Genomic DNA, 16,017 nt, shown 5'->3' with positions numbered 1-16,017 from the left:
AATACAACCTATATTTTTAATAATTACAAATACAATTAATTAAATATGATATTTAAAACTTTAAATTTATATTTTTTTCCTTGATTTTTTTAAAATATCTAAAATAATATTAAATTTAATATTTAATATTTTAGTTTTTAGATACTGATTTTTAGAATATATAAAATATTTTAAACCCCTAGTAATTACCCACATCCCTAAATTTACAGAGGGACTCAATAAAATTATAAAAAAAAAATCACATGACTACACTATTAGTCAGTCTCACTCTTTCTTCTCCCTCATTGCCCGTGGCGACTCCATCAGCATTCTCATCCGAGAGACCACTGACCGTTGTTCTTTCCTTGCAAAGTAGTCGGTTAATAATAAAATATTAAAAAAAATATATAATGATAATTAATAACCATAATAATACAACCTATATTTTTAATAATTACAAATACAATTAATGAAATATGATATTTAAAACTTTAAATTTATATATTTTTTTCCTTGATTTTTAAAAATATCTAAAAATATTATTAAATTTAATATTTAATATTTTTAGTTTTATATAATGATTTTTTTGGAATATATAAAAATATTTTTAAATCCCTAGTAATTACCCACATCCCTAGATTTCTGTAGGGACTCAATAAAATTATAAAAAAAAAAATCACATGACTACACTCCGATCCACTCTCACTCTTTCTTCTCCCTCATTGCCCGTGGCGACCCCATCCAAGCATTCTCATCCGAGACCACTGCCTGTTGTTCTTTCCTTGCAAAGTAGTCGGTTAATAATAAAATATTAAAAAAATATATCATGATAATTAATAACCATATAATACAACCTATATTTTTAATAATTACAAATACAATTAATTAAATATGATATTTAAAACTTTAAATTTATATTTTTTTCTTTTGATTTTTAAAAATATCTAAAAATATTATTAAATTTAATATTTAATATTTTTAGTGTTAGATACTCGATTTTTAGAATATATAAAAATATTTTAAACCCCTAGTAATTACCCACATCCCTAGATTTCTGAGGGACTCAATAAAAATTATAAAAAAATCACATGACTACACTCCCAGTCACTCTCACTCTTTCTTCTCCCTCATTGCCCCTCGGCCCTAAACGGCATTTTCATCCGGATACTCACGACCGTTGTTCTTTCCTTGCAAAGTAGTCGGTTAATAATAAAATATTAAAAATATATTGTGATAATTAATAACCATATAATACAACCTATATTTTTAATAATTACAAATACAATTAATTAAATATGATATTTAAAACTTTAAATTTATATATTTTTTTCCTTGATTTTTTTAAAATATCTAAAATAATATTAAATTTAATATTTAATATTTTTAGTTTTTAGAAACTGATTTTTAGAATATATAAAAATATTTTTAAACCCCTAGTAATTACCCACATCCCTAGATTTACGTAGGGACTCAATAAAATTATAAAAAAATCACATGACTACACTCCCGATCCGGGTCTCACTCTTTCTTCTCCCTCATTGCCCGTGGCGACCCCATCGACATTCTCATCCGGAGACCACCAGCACTGTTGTTCTTTCCTTGCAAAGTAGCTGGTTAATAATAAAATATTAAAAAATATATAATGATAATTAATAACCATAAAAAAAAATAATACAACCTATATTTTAATAATTACAAATACAATTAATGAAATATGATATTTAAAACTTTAAATTTATATATTTTTCCTTGATTTTTAAAATATCTAAAATATTATTAAATTTAATATTTAATATTTTAGTTTTATATAATGATTTTTGGAATATATAAAATATTTTAAATCCCTAGTAATTACCCACATCCCTAGATTTCTCTAGGGACTCAATAAAATTATAAAAAAATCACATGACTACACTCCCAGTCACTCTCACTCTTTCTTCTCCCTCATTGCCCGTGGCAGCCCATCGGCATTCTCATCCAGAGACCCTGCACTGTTGTTCTTTCCTTGCAAAGTAGCTGGTTAATAATAAAATATTAAAAAAATATCATGATAATTAATAACCATAAAAAAAAATAATACAACCTATATTTTAATAATTACAAATACAATTAATTAAATATGATATTTAAAACTTTAAATTTATATATTTTTCTTTGATTTTTAAAATATCTAAAATATTATTAAATTTAATATTTAATATTTTAGTGTTAGATACTGATTTTTTTAGAATATATAAAAATATTTTTAAACCCCTAGTAATTACCCACATCCCTAGATTTCGTAGGGACTCAATAAAATTATAAAAATCACATGACTACACTCCCAGTCACTCTCACTCTTTCTTCTCCCTCATTGCCCTCGGCCGCTAACCCAAGCATTTTCATCCGGATACTCTGACTGTTGTTCTTTTCCTTGCAAAAGTAGTCGGTTAATAATAAAATATTAAAAAAATATTGTGATAATTAATAACCATATAATACAACCTATATTTTTAATAATTACAAATTCATTTAATTAAATATGATATTTAAAACTTTAAATTTATATATTTTTCCTTGATTTTTAAAATATCTAAAATAATATTAAATTTAATATTTAATAATTTAGTTTTTAGATCATCGATTTTTTTAGAATATATAAAAATATTTTTAAACCCCTAGTAATTACCCACATCCCTAGATTTCTGAGGGACTCAATAAAATTATAAAAAAATCACATGACTACACTCCCGATCGGTCTCACTCTTTCTTCTCCCTCATTGACCGTGGCAGCCCATCGGCATTCTCATCCAGAGACCCTGCACTGTTGTTCTTTTCCTTGCAAAGTAGTCGGTTAATAATAAAAATATTAAAAAAATATATAATGATAATTAATAACCATATAATACAACCTATATTTTAATAATTACAAATACAATTAATGAAATATGATATTTAAAACTTTAAATTTATATTTTTTTCCTTGATTTTTTTAAAATATCTAAAAATATTATTAAATTTAATATTTAATATTTTTAGTTTTTATATAATGATTTTTTTGGAATATATAAAATATTTTAAATCCCTAGTAATTACCCACATCCCTAGATTTCTCTAGGGACTCAATAAAAATTATAAAAAATCACATGACTACACTCCCGATCACTCTCACTCTTTCTTCTCCCTCATTGCCCCTGGCCGCCCATCCAGGCATTCTCATCCGGATACCATGCACTCGTTGTTCTTTCCTTGCAAAAGTAGTCGGTTAATAATAAAATATTAAAAAAATATTGTGATAATTAATAACCATAAAAAATACAACCTATATTTTTAATAATTACAAATACAATTAATTAAATATGACTTTAAATTTATATATTTTTCCTTGATTTTTAAAATATCTAAAATAATATTAAATTTAATATTTAATAGTTTAGTTTTAGATACTGATTTTTAGAATATATAAAATATTTTAAACCCCTAGTAATTACCCACATCCCTAGATTTTTCTCGAGAGTCAATAAAATAATAAAAACAATCACATGGCTACACTCCCAGTCTGACTCTTTCTTCTCCCTCATTGACGGTGGCAGCCCACCGACATTCTCATCCAGAGACACTGCACTGTTGTTCTTTCCTTGCAAATTAGCTGGTTAATAATAAAATATTAAAAATATATAATGATAATTAATAACCATAAAAAAAAATAATACAACCTATATTTTAATAATTACAAATACAATTAATGAAATATGATATTTAAAACTTTAAATTTATATATTTTTCCTTGATTTTTAAAATATCTAAAATATTATTAAATTTAATATTTAATATTTTTAGTTTTTATATAATGATTTTTTTGGAATATATAAAATATTTTTAAATCCCTAGTAATTACCCACATCCCTAGATTTCTCTAGGGACGCAATAAAATTATAAAAAAAAATCACATGGCTACACTCCCAATCACTCTCACTATTTCTTCTCACTCATTGCCACTGGCCGCCCACCAGCATTCTCATCTAGAGATCGTGCACTGTTGTTCTTTCCTTGCAAAGTAGCTGGTTAATAATAAAATATTAAAAATATATTGTGATAATTAATAACCATAAAAAAAAAATACAACCTATATTTTAATAATTACAAATACAATTAATTAAATATGATATTTAAAACTTTAAATTTATATATTTTTTTCCTTGATTTTTTTAAAATATCTAAAATAATATTAAATTTAATATTTAATATTTTTAGTTTTTAGATACTCGATTTTTTTAGAATATATAAAATATTTTTAAACCCCTAGTAATTACCCACATCCCTAGATTTCAGAGGGACTCAATAAAATTATAAAAATCACATGACTACACTCCCAGTCGGGTCTCACTCTTTCTTCTCCCTCATTGCCCGTGGCAGCCCATCGGCATTCTCATCCAGAGACCCCTGACCGTTGTTCTTTCCTTGCAAAGTAGTCGGTTAATAATAAAATATTAAAAAAATATATAATGATAATTAATAACCATAAAAATAATACAACCTATATTTTTAATAATTACAAATACAATTAATGAAATATGATATTTAAAACTTTAAATTTATATATTTTTTTCCTTGATTTTTTTAAAAATATCTAAAAATATTATTAAATTTAATATTTAATATTTTAGTTTTTATATAATGATTTTTTGGAATATATAAAAATATTTTTAAATCCCTAGTAATTACCCACATCCCTAGATTTCTCTAGGGACTCAATAAAAATTATAAAAAAATCACATGACTACACTCCCGAGTCACTCTCACTCTTTCTTCTCCCTCATTGCCCCTCGCCGCCCATCCAAGCATTCTCATCCAGATACCATGCACTGTTGTTCTTTCCTTGCAAAGTAGCTGGTTAATAATAAAATATTAAAAATATATTGTGATAATTAATAACCATAAAAAAAAATAATACAACCTATATTTTAATAATTACAAATACAATTAATTAAATATGACTTTAAATTTATATATTTTTCCTTGATTTTTAAAATATCTAAAATAATATTAAATTTAATATTTAATAGTTTAGTTTTAGATACTGATTTTTAGAATATATAAAATATTTTAAACCCCTAGTAATTACCCACATCCCTAGATTTTTCTCGAGAGTCAATAAAATAATAAAAACAATCACATGGCTACACTCCCAGTCTGACTCTTTCTTCTCCCTCATTGACGGTGGCGACTCAATCGACATTCTCATCCGAGACACTCTGACCGTTGTTCTTTCCTTGCAAAATTAGTCTGGTTAATAATAAAATATTAAAAAATATATAATGATAATTAATAACCATAAAAAAAAATAATACAACCTATATTTTAATAATTACAAATACAATTAATGAAATATGATATTTAAAAACTTTAAATTTATATTTTTTTCCTTGATTTTTAAAATATCTAAAATATTATTAAATTTAATATTTAATATTTTAGTTTTATATAATGATTTTTGGAATATATAAAATATTTTAAATCCCTAGTAATTACCCACATCCCTAGATTTCTCTAGGGACGCAATAAAATTATAAAAAAAAATCACATGGCTACACTCCCAATCACTCTCACTATTTCTTCTCACTCATTGCCACTGGCCGCCCACTAGCATTCTCATCTAGAGACCGTGCACTGTTGTTCTTTCCTTGCAAAGTAGTTGGTCGAGAAGAGAAATAGCTGTACGATTGCCAAAAATAGCAGGTGATAAACTAGAAGCGCAACTAGTTTGTATATCTTAGAGATTTTTTCTTTCTTTCTTTCTTTGTTTTTGGCGACTATATATATGAATCAGTTGGGATATGTAGATCATCCTTTCATTTCCATTCTCTCTATTTCCTTTATTCTCAAAGCTCACTATGCTCACCATTGTTGGTACGTCGTGTCTGCATCTCCACTGGCCGCTTGGTTGATCTTAAAGTTTACGGGCCATTGTTGCAGTCTTCTTTGTTTCTGGCAACTGATGAGATTCTTGAAGCTTGCAGGGCTCATGCAATAAAGAGGGGGCTGGAGTCATCTTTGAAGAATCGCATGAAGCATCACTGCCGCTATAAGTTTAAATACCCTTTAGAGCTGTCTGAGGAGCTTAAGGAGGTTATGTTTGGGGAGCCTTCAGAGAACGTGCGGCGGAAACTTGCGGAGGAAAAACGTAAGGAGGAAGAGTTTGACAAAGCATTTGAACGAATGCGGATGAGGATGCCGACGGCATCTCCAACTCCAAGTAAGCGGTGGACCAAGCGCAAATGAAAGGTAGATAATTTCCGTTTTTATCATCACTGTTTTTTTTTAAAAAAAAGAAGATGGAGGTATTAACTGTTAAGCCGGAGTTGATTAGTTCGGTGTTAAGCTTTGTTTTTTATTATCACTGTTAAACCGAAGTTAAATTCAGTGTTAAGCTTTGTTTCTTATTATCAATGTTTTTTTTTATTGTAAATGTTTTTCAAAGAATGCCACAAAAAAACTACAAGAACATACAAACTTTCACCAAAAGAAATTCATAAACAGAAACCTTGAAGAACGAGTCTTGTTATCTTTACATATCTTACACCTCCTTCAAAGAAAGTACCCTATCTAATCTTCACGTATTAAGTCTGTTTCATGATGGTCGATCACGCTGGATTATGAGAGCCTTTATCAATTCCGGTCTTCACTTCTAGATTTGTTCTTTGTTGTTTTCTCTTTTTTGCTGCTGTGTTCCTTTTGTTGTTGGTGCTGTTGAGGTTTCTCTGCTTTTTTTGTTGTTTTTTAGTTTAGTTTTTTCTGTCCTTTGTTTCTTTTCAGTATTAGATTTGGTGATCTTGTAAAAACTTTTTATTTTTTTCTAATAAATTTAGCTCTCTGAACTCTTTGTTAAAAACCATATCCTCAAGCAAATCAAACTACAAGCAAAAATTTCAAAATCACTACACCAAAAAACATAGGAAATTCACCAAAGCAAAGAAAACACCATCAAGGCAAACAGAAAATAGTCTCATGATTTGCCAAAGGCTCACTAATTTTAAGTAAAGAATAGGCTAAATTATTTGACTTTACCCAGGTTTAACATGGCTACTGAGCACAAGGTATGGTGTTTTAACCTCATAGCTTGTGATGGTGTGTCCGAAGCTTTCATCTGCTTTGTTTGGAGATCCATCTGATAATTCTTCATGCGCTTTTCTTGCTTTATCTTCACTGGTCCCTTGCCATGGAATTAATGGGAAATCATCCAGAATGCCTCCTTTGGTGTCATCTGATTAAACAAATAGAAAACAAATCTGTGTAAGCTTTTCCTTTCATCTGATTAAACCTATCTCATTGAATTACATGTTCAATCAAACTCCACCATAATTCTTTACAAGCAAGATTGACATTAACTTGGGGTTAGTAAGGTAAAAGCAATAACAAGCTTGAATACACTGCATAGCAAAATACAATAATGTCCAACAAACTTTACAAATGATTCATTGTGCAAATTTACAATAACTTCACACAGAGAATATTGCAAGAAAAAGACCAAAATAGAACAATCAGTTTCCTTCATGTTGTTTAATTATGATGAAAATGAGGCATGAATGGAGATGCTTTGTTTATGTTCCTGAAAAATGTCCATTTTGCAGTTAAGTGAATTTCAAGGTAATCCATGGTTACAGTACCGAATGCACCATGATTCACCACATCGATAAAAACAAATAATAGCATCAATGTATGCATGCACATATATATATATGCCAGGACTAAAAGAAAAAAATCAATAATTTGAAATTTCCAGCTATACTCAGGTAAAAGGTAGAATGACTTACAATTCTACCAAATTCATCTAGTCTCTCAATTCTGATTTCCTTTGGCCCAGCATTATTTATGCTAACAAGCTTGCTCTTCTTTTTGTCCATATTTCCGCCACCCCAATCAATATCCTCCTTGAGTGTCCCCCGTTCATTCAGTAATTTGAGTGCACCAGATAAACCTTTCCCAACAGCTGTTTCATGAATAATCTCATCCGGACTGATATCCTCCTTTTCCTCATTATCTTGCAATTCACCATCAGCAGTTTCTTCAAAATCTTCCAACCCACCACCACCAGTATCTTTTACTTCTAATTCAGAAGATTTCATGCCATCATCCTCATCCGTAAACACAGTCACTTTCTGGCATATGTGATTCTGATATTTGCAACATTCACATAATAAAGCATTAGCAAAAAGGTTATCAAGGAGACATTAAGTTAATCAATCAAAAACATTATAATAAGGAACAGTGATCGATTTTCCCAGATGGATGAGAACTATTTCCGAGAAACTAAACGTACACTGCACCAAAATAAATAATACAAAATAAATAAAAAAAACCAGGTAGGGGGAGTGATATTACCTTCATTCAATCATCTGTAGACCCAATACAAACTCCTCCATCTCAGTAATGATAACTTTGTTTTCTTATGGCTCAGCTCAGGGCTATGAATTTCACTTTGTTCCCTGTCTGCTACAGCTAATATTGCAACTGCCACGGGACCAGACGCAGCTGCCTCCTCCCGTCTCTTCAGAGCAAGTTTTCTCGATTGCTCAAGGGACTTCTGCAGATCTTCATAATCTTCCCCAAACACAAGAGCATCTTCTTCAGAAGCTTTGGAAGTTAGAGGCGGTCCTTGACGCAAAACTTTAGATGCCTCCTCAGCTTTAGCATAGGCTGTCTGGTATGCATTGCTCCTGCTTGCAGCCTCAGATCTCTCCTTTTCCTCTTTTGCGGACTGCCTCTTTGCATCATTCCTGGAGCCTAGATCACCTTCACCAAATCCAGCAGAAATAGCTTCTGCCTCAAAGGGCATCTAAGTCAAGCTTATCTTTCTTCCTCAAAGATTTCTTTTTATTAGGCTTCTTGAATTGAAGCATTTCTTCGAGAGAATAAAAATCTGATGAGAACTTCCCTGTTGTAGTGAGATCTTCATAGTTTTTTCTTGTTAAACCACCTTCAATTCTCCTACAAAGCTGAAACATGGAAAGCATTGTTATAATGTGGCACAACACATCACAAATTACAATAAGAAATATCACCGTAAAATTTTAGAAAGGAAAATAGTAGAGCCATACTTCTAGTTTCTTCTCTGCTTCACCTGCAAAAGTGGCTACTGTCATACAAGGTTAACCCCTATGGAAAATTAAAATGCAAAAAAGATCAACCAAAAGCACAATCCATTACAGTCTGAAAAATAAAATATATATACTAACCTCATCTTCAACTGGATCGTCATACTGTGGAAGTATGGGCCTTTGAGCACCAGTGTCATCATTAAACCTATGACAACAAAGAAGAAAAGATGAAACTTGTCTTAGAAATATTCTCAAAAAGAGACATTGCATTGACAAATTTCTCACTTGTCAAAATAAATCCCAGTGTTCTTCTTAGCTGCTTTGTATGCCTCGTCTCTTCTTTTCTGTTCTCCAATCTCAACATTTTCAAGCATATCAACATCTGCAACATCAATGGTTCTAAAAGTCAGCACTACCAATACAAGACAAATTACTAGGTTGCTCTCATAAAAATTAATCCATTACCTTCATTCAGATCCCCACCTGCAAGAATATCTTGATCTTTGAGGGTCAAAACAACTGCTCCACCCTCCCTTACTTTGTCAAGACCATGGAGAATTTTCACTCCAGCTAGATCCTCTGGTTGTAAGTTTTAAGAGAAAACAAAAGATGAAATTAGACTAAGAGCCTGCATAAATGAATAAAATATTTAGAGGAGGATAACAAATATAGCATCATGAAGGGCAACGAATGTAATGATAATATAAACTTGCATGCGGGAAAGAAGCACCAAATGTAAAGCTACATATTCCACTTTCAAAATACCTTGCACATGGAACAACATTGGAAATCTGTAGCTTAAGTGCACATACATATGATTGACAATTAGGCCTGATTGTTAAAGGTGAATCAAAGAACCACTTCCAGAAGTGGAAGAAGTAGATGACATTACACATTTCCATTGATGCATTGGACGTGGAGTTGTTAGAAAGTATAACTTACTAAGGAGGGCACTTCCCCAACTTGTGCTGGGGTGAACCTGAAGTCAGCCCAGTGTAAATGGGTTGATTTGGAAATGGAATTCTCTAACTTTCTCACAAACCCCTAGAAATGCAGGAAGTCTCTTGGCTTCTAGCTTCTCTTACTTAATTACTGCACTGTTTGAGATAGAAAATTATGAATTGGAGGAAGATCAAACAAGTAGAGGACAACATTATTATTATTTGCATTGTGAGATATATATATATATAATGGAGGATCACATAATTATGGAGACTGCAGAGCTTTTAGTCTATAATTGGCAATCAAGTACACATAAAAAGTATGTTAGCAGAAAACTATAAACTAACAGTGAAGAAGAATTACTTCCACTATGTCTGGTTGCATCCTCATCATCGCTTTCTGCTAAAAAGCTTTCCTGCAAAATTCAAACATGCAAATAAGAACTTATATTCTAAGCACTGTATTGTGATAATTTATTCACCAAAGCACGCTATGGTGCTTGAAAACACCAACCTGCCCATCCAGTATTTTACAAAGGCGCACAGCTTTCTCCTTTTCGGCATTCCTATTTTCCTCTACCTTCCTGCTCTTACTAACCCAAGCTGAAATCTCCGAAGAACCATCAGACTTTCTCTTAAGTCTTTCTTCTCTCATTCTGAAGAAAGCATGTGAATTTAATTATAACAATGCATTATCCAGAAAATCTTTTGAACATGCATGACACATGCATAAGCTGTTAACCATTCCTATGCATGAATAACTTCTGCACGTTCACTTTCTTATTATGAATTTCCATTGTTCAGTAGGACCTAAAAAATAAATGGAGTATGTTGCATACATAATTTGATGGTTGGGTGTATAAGACCTTAACAAGTGAATAAATCCTCATATTAAGCATATTTATAAGAATGACATTCTGCAAGCTGAAAGGAAAAGAAATACTAGGGCATACATGGGAACATCATCAATGCATGTTGCTAATATAGAGCCAGACTACATCCAGAGTTTCGTAAGAATAATGGCAAACACGAAGGGTGAGGCGGAATCGGACTCATATACAAAAGTAAAGTAACAAAATGGATGAAAATCGAGATAAAAGTGTACAGAACAATGTTTAAGGAGTAAGAATAAAAGAGAGCAGCTTACTTCAATAGACGTTCCCCTAGATCAGAAGTTGCATTGCGAAGCCCAGATGATTTTTTGCCAGAATCTCTGGAAGCAATTCATTCATGAGTTCCGTGCTCATCCTGAGCTCCATCCCCATTTCTTAAAATAGTTCTACCATCGCCATCTTCTGCAGTTATCTTCTCATCTTTCTGTCCATCTTTGCTCCTATCCATTTCCCTTTCCTTATCCTTTGCTCTTAAACTATCCCAATCAGTCTCTTTGTGGGTTTCCTTCTCCCTTGCTCAGTCCTTGTTTTTTATTCTTCTAGCTTATCCCTATCTCCTTCTTTTTCTGTCTTTTCCCTTCTCTTGATCTTTACTCTTTTCTTTTTCTCTTTATGTCTTTCACTCTATCTTGATCCTTCTCTCATTCCCTCTCTTTTTCCTTCCCCCTATCACGGTCTTTGTCCTTTCCTCTTACCCTTTCCAATTCTCTCTCATTTTCCTTCCCATGGTCCTTGTCACGACCTTTGCTCCTATCATGCCCCTTATCTCCATCTCTATCCCTCTCTCGATTCCTGTCCCTTTCATATTCAAGAGGCAAGTCCCTATCCCGATCAACCTTTCTCTCCCTTCCCCTATCATGATCGTTTTCCTCATCATAGTACCTCTCTGTATCTCTGTCACGCTCTTTCCATCTATGCATGTCCCTATCATGATCATTTTCCCTCACCTTGTCTTTCTCTCGATCCTTATCATATTCCCAATCATCCTTCCTCCTCTCCCTACTTTCCAACCTAACTTTCTCTCCCATTCCTTCAACCTATGCCTATCCCTACTGCTGTGCTCCTTTTCTTCTCTCCTTCTCTTCCTATCCTTGCTCTTGTGCTTCCCTGACTCTCTAGACTTGTCCTTCCTACCCCAACTCACCATCACAATCCTGATCAACACTGCCATTTTCTTCATAATCACCCGCTCTTCCATCATGGCCCCCTCTTTCCACAGACGACCTCCTAAACCTATCCTCCCCATCTACTTCCATTCTCAAGTCTATCTCCACACCCTCTCCCAGAAATAGCAACCAGAAAGATTGAATACAAAAATTCTATCCTGAAGCTGCAAAAAGAAAAAGAAGAAGAAAAAAAAAAGAGTTCATAAAACCAGAATCAGGTAAGTACTTCCAGTAACATCAATGAATATCCACAATTACTGCATAGAACTCAAGTCAATCCCAACTCGATCCCTCCAGAAACAACTCTCAAAAACCAACATCAAATAAATTAACCCAGAAACAAATACACACAAAAGCTGATATTTTGCCCTCAAATTAACATCAACCAACATAAATCAAAACCCAAAACATCAAAATCACTCAGAATAAGCAAACAACAGTTCCACTAATATGAAATCCCAGCAAATTACATAAATCAGCAAAGACTACTTCACAGCATTCGCAAAAAGCTGCATTATTTTAAAACCGCATAAAAATCAAAGAAATTACTGATTTACAAGCAACAACAAAGTCATTGGCCCCGCTATGAAGTTACAGGTAAATTGCATCAAAATAACAAAAGAGAAAAGAAGAGAAATCAAGGAAAAGGAGCAGAAGAAGAGACTCACCTGGAATCAAAGAGAGAGCGTCTGAGAAGAAAAGCAAGCAAGACGAAGAGAAGGCCAAGAGGACGACCGAGGTGAAGAGGATCACGGCGAGAACGAGAAGACGATGAGGGATTGGGATCGAGGTATCGGGTTTCTTTGGCGTTCCTTCTTAATTTATCATATAAAGTATAAACCCCCAGTTATTATTTTATTTTGTTTTTCATAAAGACCCTTAAAAACTAAACATTTTCTTACACACCCTTAAAAACTAAAGATTATAATTCACCGGTAAAGCCCAATATGACCGGGTTCGGCTCTAGTCTAGTACAAGCTCCTTTCAATATTTTCCAATACAAGCTTAGATATTTAATATGTGTTATATATATATATATATTTTCAATGGTCACAATTTAAATTATTCATATCATTATTTAATTATGATATAACTATTTTTCAACGTGGAGATCAATATACAATAAAAACAATAATTAGAGCATCATTTTTTAAATATATTTTAACTAAATCTTTTTATTTCTCTTTTGAATATTTGAGAAAAATAAATCATATACATATGATAAATGTTTTGATTTAAAAAATAAAAGAAAAAAAAGTTTGTTGCAATTATTTCATAATATAAAAAGAAATAATAAAGTTTATTTTTTAAAATGTAAAATTGGTCCAAATAGAAGATAATAAAATTCATTTTTTAAAAAAATTTAAAAAATATAAAGAAAAACATAGCATACAAATTTTTGCACAAAAGAGTTTGTTTAATATTAAAATTGATTTTTAGTGAGTAAAAAAATATTAATTAAGTTTAAATCCTGATTATTAAAAATATATGAGACACATGTCAAACATTTAAGTTTGTATTGAAAAATACGGGAGAGAGCTTGAACTGGATTGGAGCTTAACCCCAATATAATGTGAGCCAGGCATTATGTTTGTAAATAATTTAGGGACTAGCTGTGAATTATAATACATTCAATATTCAGGGGCCTTTAGAGAATTTCGAATCCCCACTATTTGGGATTTCTCTCTCTCTCTCTCTCTCTCTCTCTCTCTCTCTCTCTTGTGTTCCGCGGCTTCGGTGGCCAGCCGGGGCTATAGCATCACCCTCCTTCCTGGCGATGACATCGGCCCTGAGGTCGTCTCCGTTGCTAAGGATGCTCTCTCCCTCGCTGGCTCTTATGAAGGTAAGACCTTGGAAATCCTTCTCCTTTCGTGAGGGTTTGGGGCTTTCTCTGATTCTTGGTTCAAGGGATTGAGTTTCGGTTCCGGGAGATGATGCTTGGTGGTGCGGCGCTGGATGGTGTTGAGATTCCGCTGCCGGAGGAGACGTTGGAGGTTGCCAAGCAGTCGGACGCCGTCCTTCTTGGAGCCATTGGAGGGTTTGTGATTTTGGGGGGGGGGAAATTATTTGTTAGTTTCTCGGTTCTTATTAGAATATGAGATTTGTGTGGTTTTTTTGTAGGTATAAATGGGATGCGAATGAGAAGCATTTGAAGCCAGAGGCAGGGTTGCTTCAGCTACGGCCAGGGCTTGGTGTGTTCCAGCCGCTGTGTTACCACAAGTAATTCTTGAACTGAATTATGAATCTCTTGTGTTTGTTAGGTTGTGCTTTTGGCTGTTGAAGTGGTTTTGTTTATCAATTTAGTTGGAGTTTGGTTTGGTATTGTTTGCGTATTAAGTGGAAATAATGCATTAGAAGTTCTCAACTGTTTTACTGTATACAATGTGGCAAATAAGTTGCTGATGTTGTCATTTATCATAATTTCCTCCAAAGTTGTCTTTCGTTGCATGCGGAAAGAGATGAAGCTAGGTTTCCTTGATAAGGATGGAACATTAGCATTTTTTTTTCTGTAGCTATGGATGATTGATTCTATTCAATCTTGTACCAATTAAGGCTTCATTAATAGCTATTGATTAAATGGATGTTGGTTTTGCAAATGCAGATTTGGTACCTTACCAAAAGGATAGAGGTGTTCCTCCGATTTTAGTGTTTGGTATTATGAGCATAAATTCCTTTACTATATCTTTCTTGCCTGTACAAAGACTAAAGATTTTCTTTTGACTTCACTATGATCTAAAATTTAAATTTGGCTCAACCACCTCCAAGATCTATATTACAATGAAGTGAAGGATGAAAGAAAAAGAAAGAACGAGTTGATGTTGTATGTCTGCAATTACTTCTTTGTCATCATTATGTTGGCTGTTGCCTGTCCTCCTTTGTATTTGGATGTGAAGGAAATTATCTTGCTCCAACTTGAATTTTGAGCTGATTCTAATGCACTTTGAACTAAAAATCTCAACAATGAGTGGGATATCAGAAAAATATCTTCCTGTGATAGGCATGAAAACTCTAGTTAAAATGCTATCAGGAGGTGGATTTAGTAAATGCATTTTTTCCTTTATTTATTTTTTCCTTTTGCTAAGATTTGATTTTGATTTTTGATTCTCTCAATAAATTATTCTATGTTTTTTTTTTTGTATATATATATATATATATACATCCATTTCTAATAACTTAGGTTGGGAGTTTGGAATTGTGGCAATCTTTCTTCTCTAGTTTGTTACAACATTTTTTTTCATTATTTAGGTTTATTTTTTTTGTTTTCTTTATGTATTTTTCTCCAATGTTTATTGTTTTTCCTTTGTCTTCAATTTGCTTTCTCAAATTCTTAACGATCATTATTTTTATTATGTTAGAATGGGAGAGAAGTCTTGTAACTATTTTCTTGAAGTTATCCCTCAATATATTATCGAAGAAATCGTTGCATATATCGCTTCAACATTTTCTACATCTCTTCATGATCTGAAAATGTTACGTGCCTGGTAATGTCATTGATTATTCATAGCATTAAGCTAATTGCATTATTAATACATATATTTATATATTTATTTATTTATTTGCAGTTGTGAAAGTTTTTGTGCAGCAATGAAAAGTCGCAAAGTTGGCCAATTTATGCGAGTTGATAATTTATGATTTATTGACATGAAGGAGTACATTATTTTTCTTCAAAATTGTGGCCGAAGAGACAATTTGGAAACTCTTTTGGTGCTTGGATTGGTGAAAACCTTATCATTCATTTTTTTCGTATTAGATAAGTTAAACTGGGCTAAAAAGTAATTGAAGATATAAATTAAAATCAATTTCTCAACTTGGTCTTCCAAATATATAATTTTTTTTTTGAAAAAAAAACCAGACCCAATCATATTGCTCCAAATGGCATATCAAGGCTCTTAGGGAATCAACTTTATATAATGTATATATTTCACATGTGAATTGGTGGGATGATAATTTTGCATATCAT

General features: G+C 32.0%; 1 protein-coding gene and 1 pseudogene across 1 annotated transcript; one reads left to right on the top strand and one right to left on the bottom strand.

Moving 5' to 3' along the window:
• Positions 1-6,897: 6,897 nt before the first annotated feature.
• LOC120270216 lies at positions 6,898-12,855 on the bottom strand (annotated as a pseudogene).
• LOC120270215 (3-isopropylmalate dehydrogenase, chloroplastic-like) lies at positions 12,828-15,792 on the top strand. Its single transcript, XM_039277244.1, has 6 exons — positions 12,828-12,846; positions 13,699-13,899; positions 13,965-14,094; positions 14,178-14,276; positions 15,413-15,538; positions 15,620-15,792. The coding sequence occupies exons 1-6, from the start codon at positions 12,828-12,830 to the stop codon at positions 15,687-15,689; spliced, it is 645 nt and encodes a 214-aa protein (XP_039133178.1). The 3' UTR covers positions 15,690-15,792.
• The last annotated feature ends 225 nt before the right edge of the window (positions 15,793-16,017 follow it).

Source organism: Dioscorea cayenensis, chromosome 10 (assembly GCF_009730915.1).
Source record: "Dioscorea cayenensis subsp. rotundata cultivar TDr96_F1 chromosome 10, TDr96_F1_v2_PseudoChromosome.rev07_lg8_w22 25.fasta, whole genome shotgun sequence".
In the NCBI taxonomy this organism is placed as follows: domain Eukaryota; kingdom Viridiplantae; phylum Streptophyta; class Magnoliopsida; order Dioscoreales; family Dioscoreaceae; genus Dioscorea; species Dioscorea cayenensis.
The sequence above is the reverse complement of the archived record's forward strand: the minus strand, read 5'-3'. Positions and strand labels throughout refer to the sequence as shown.

Bases quoted from the DNA above. Each gene is read 5' to 3' on its own strand.
- LOC120270215 (XM_039277244.1), top strand. The intron at 13,900-13,964 runs GTAAGACCTTGG...TCTTGGTTCAAG, and splicing joins CCTCGCTGGCTCTTATGAAG to GGATTGAGTTTCGGTTCCGG. The intron at 15,539-15,619 runs GTAATGTCATTG...ATTTATTTGCAG, and splicing joins CTGAAAATGTTACGTGCCTG to TTGTGAAAGTTTTTGTGCAG.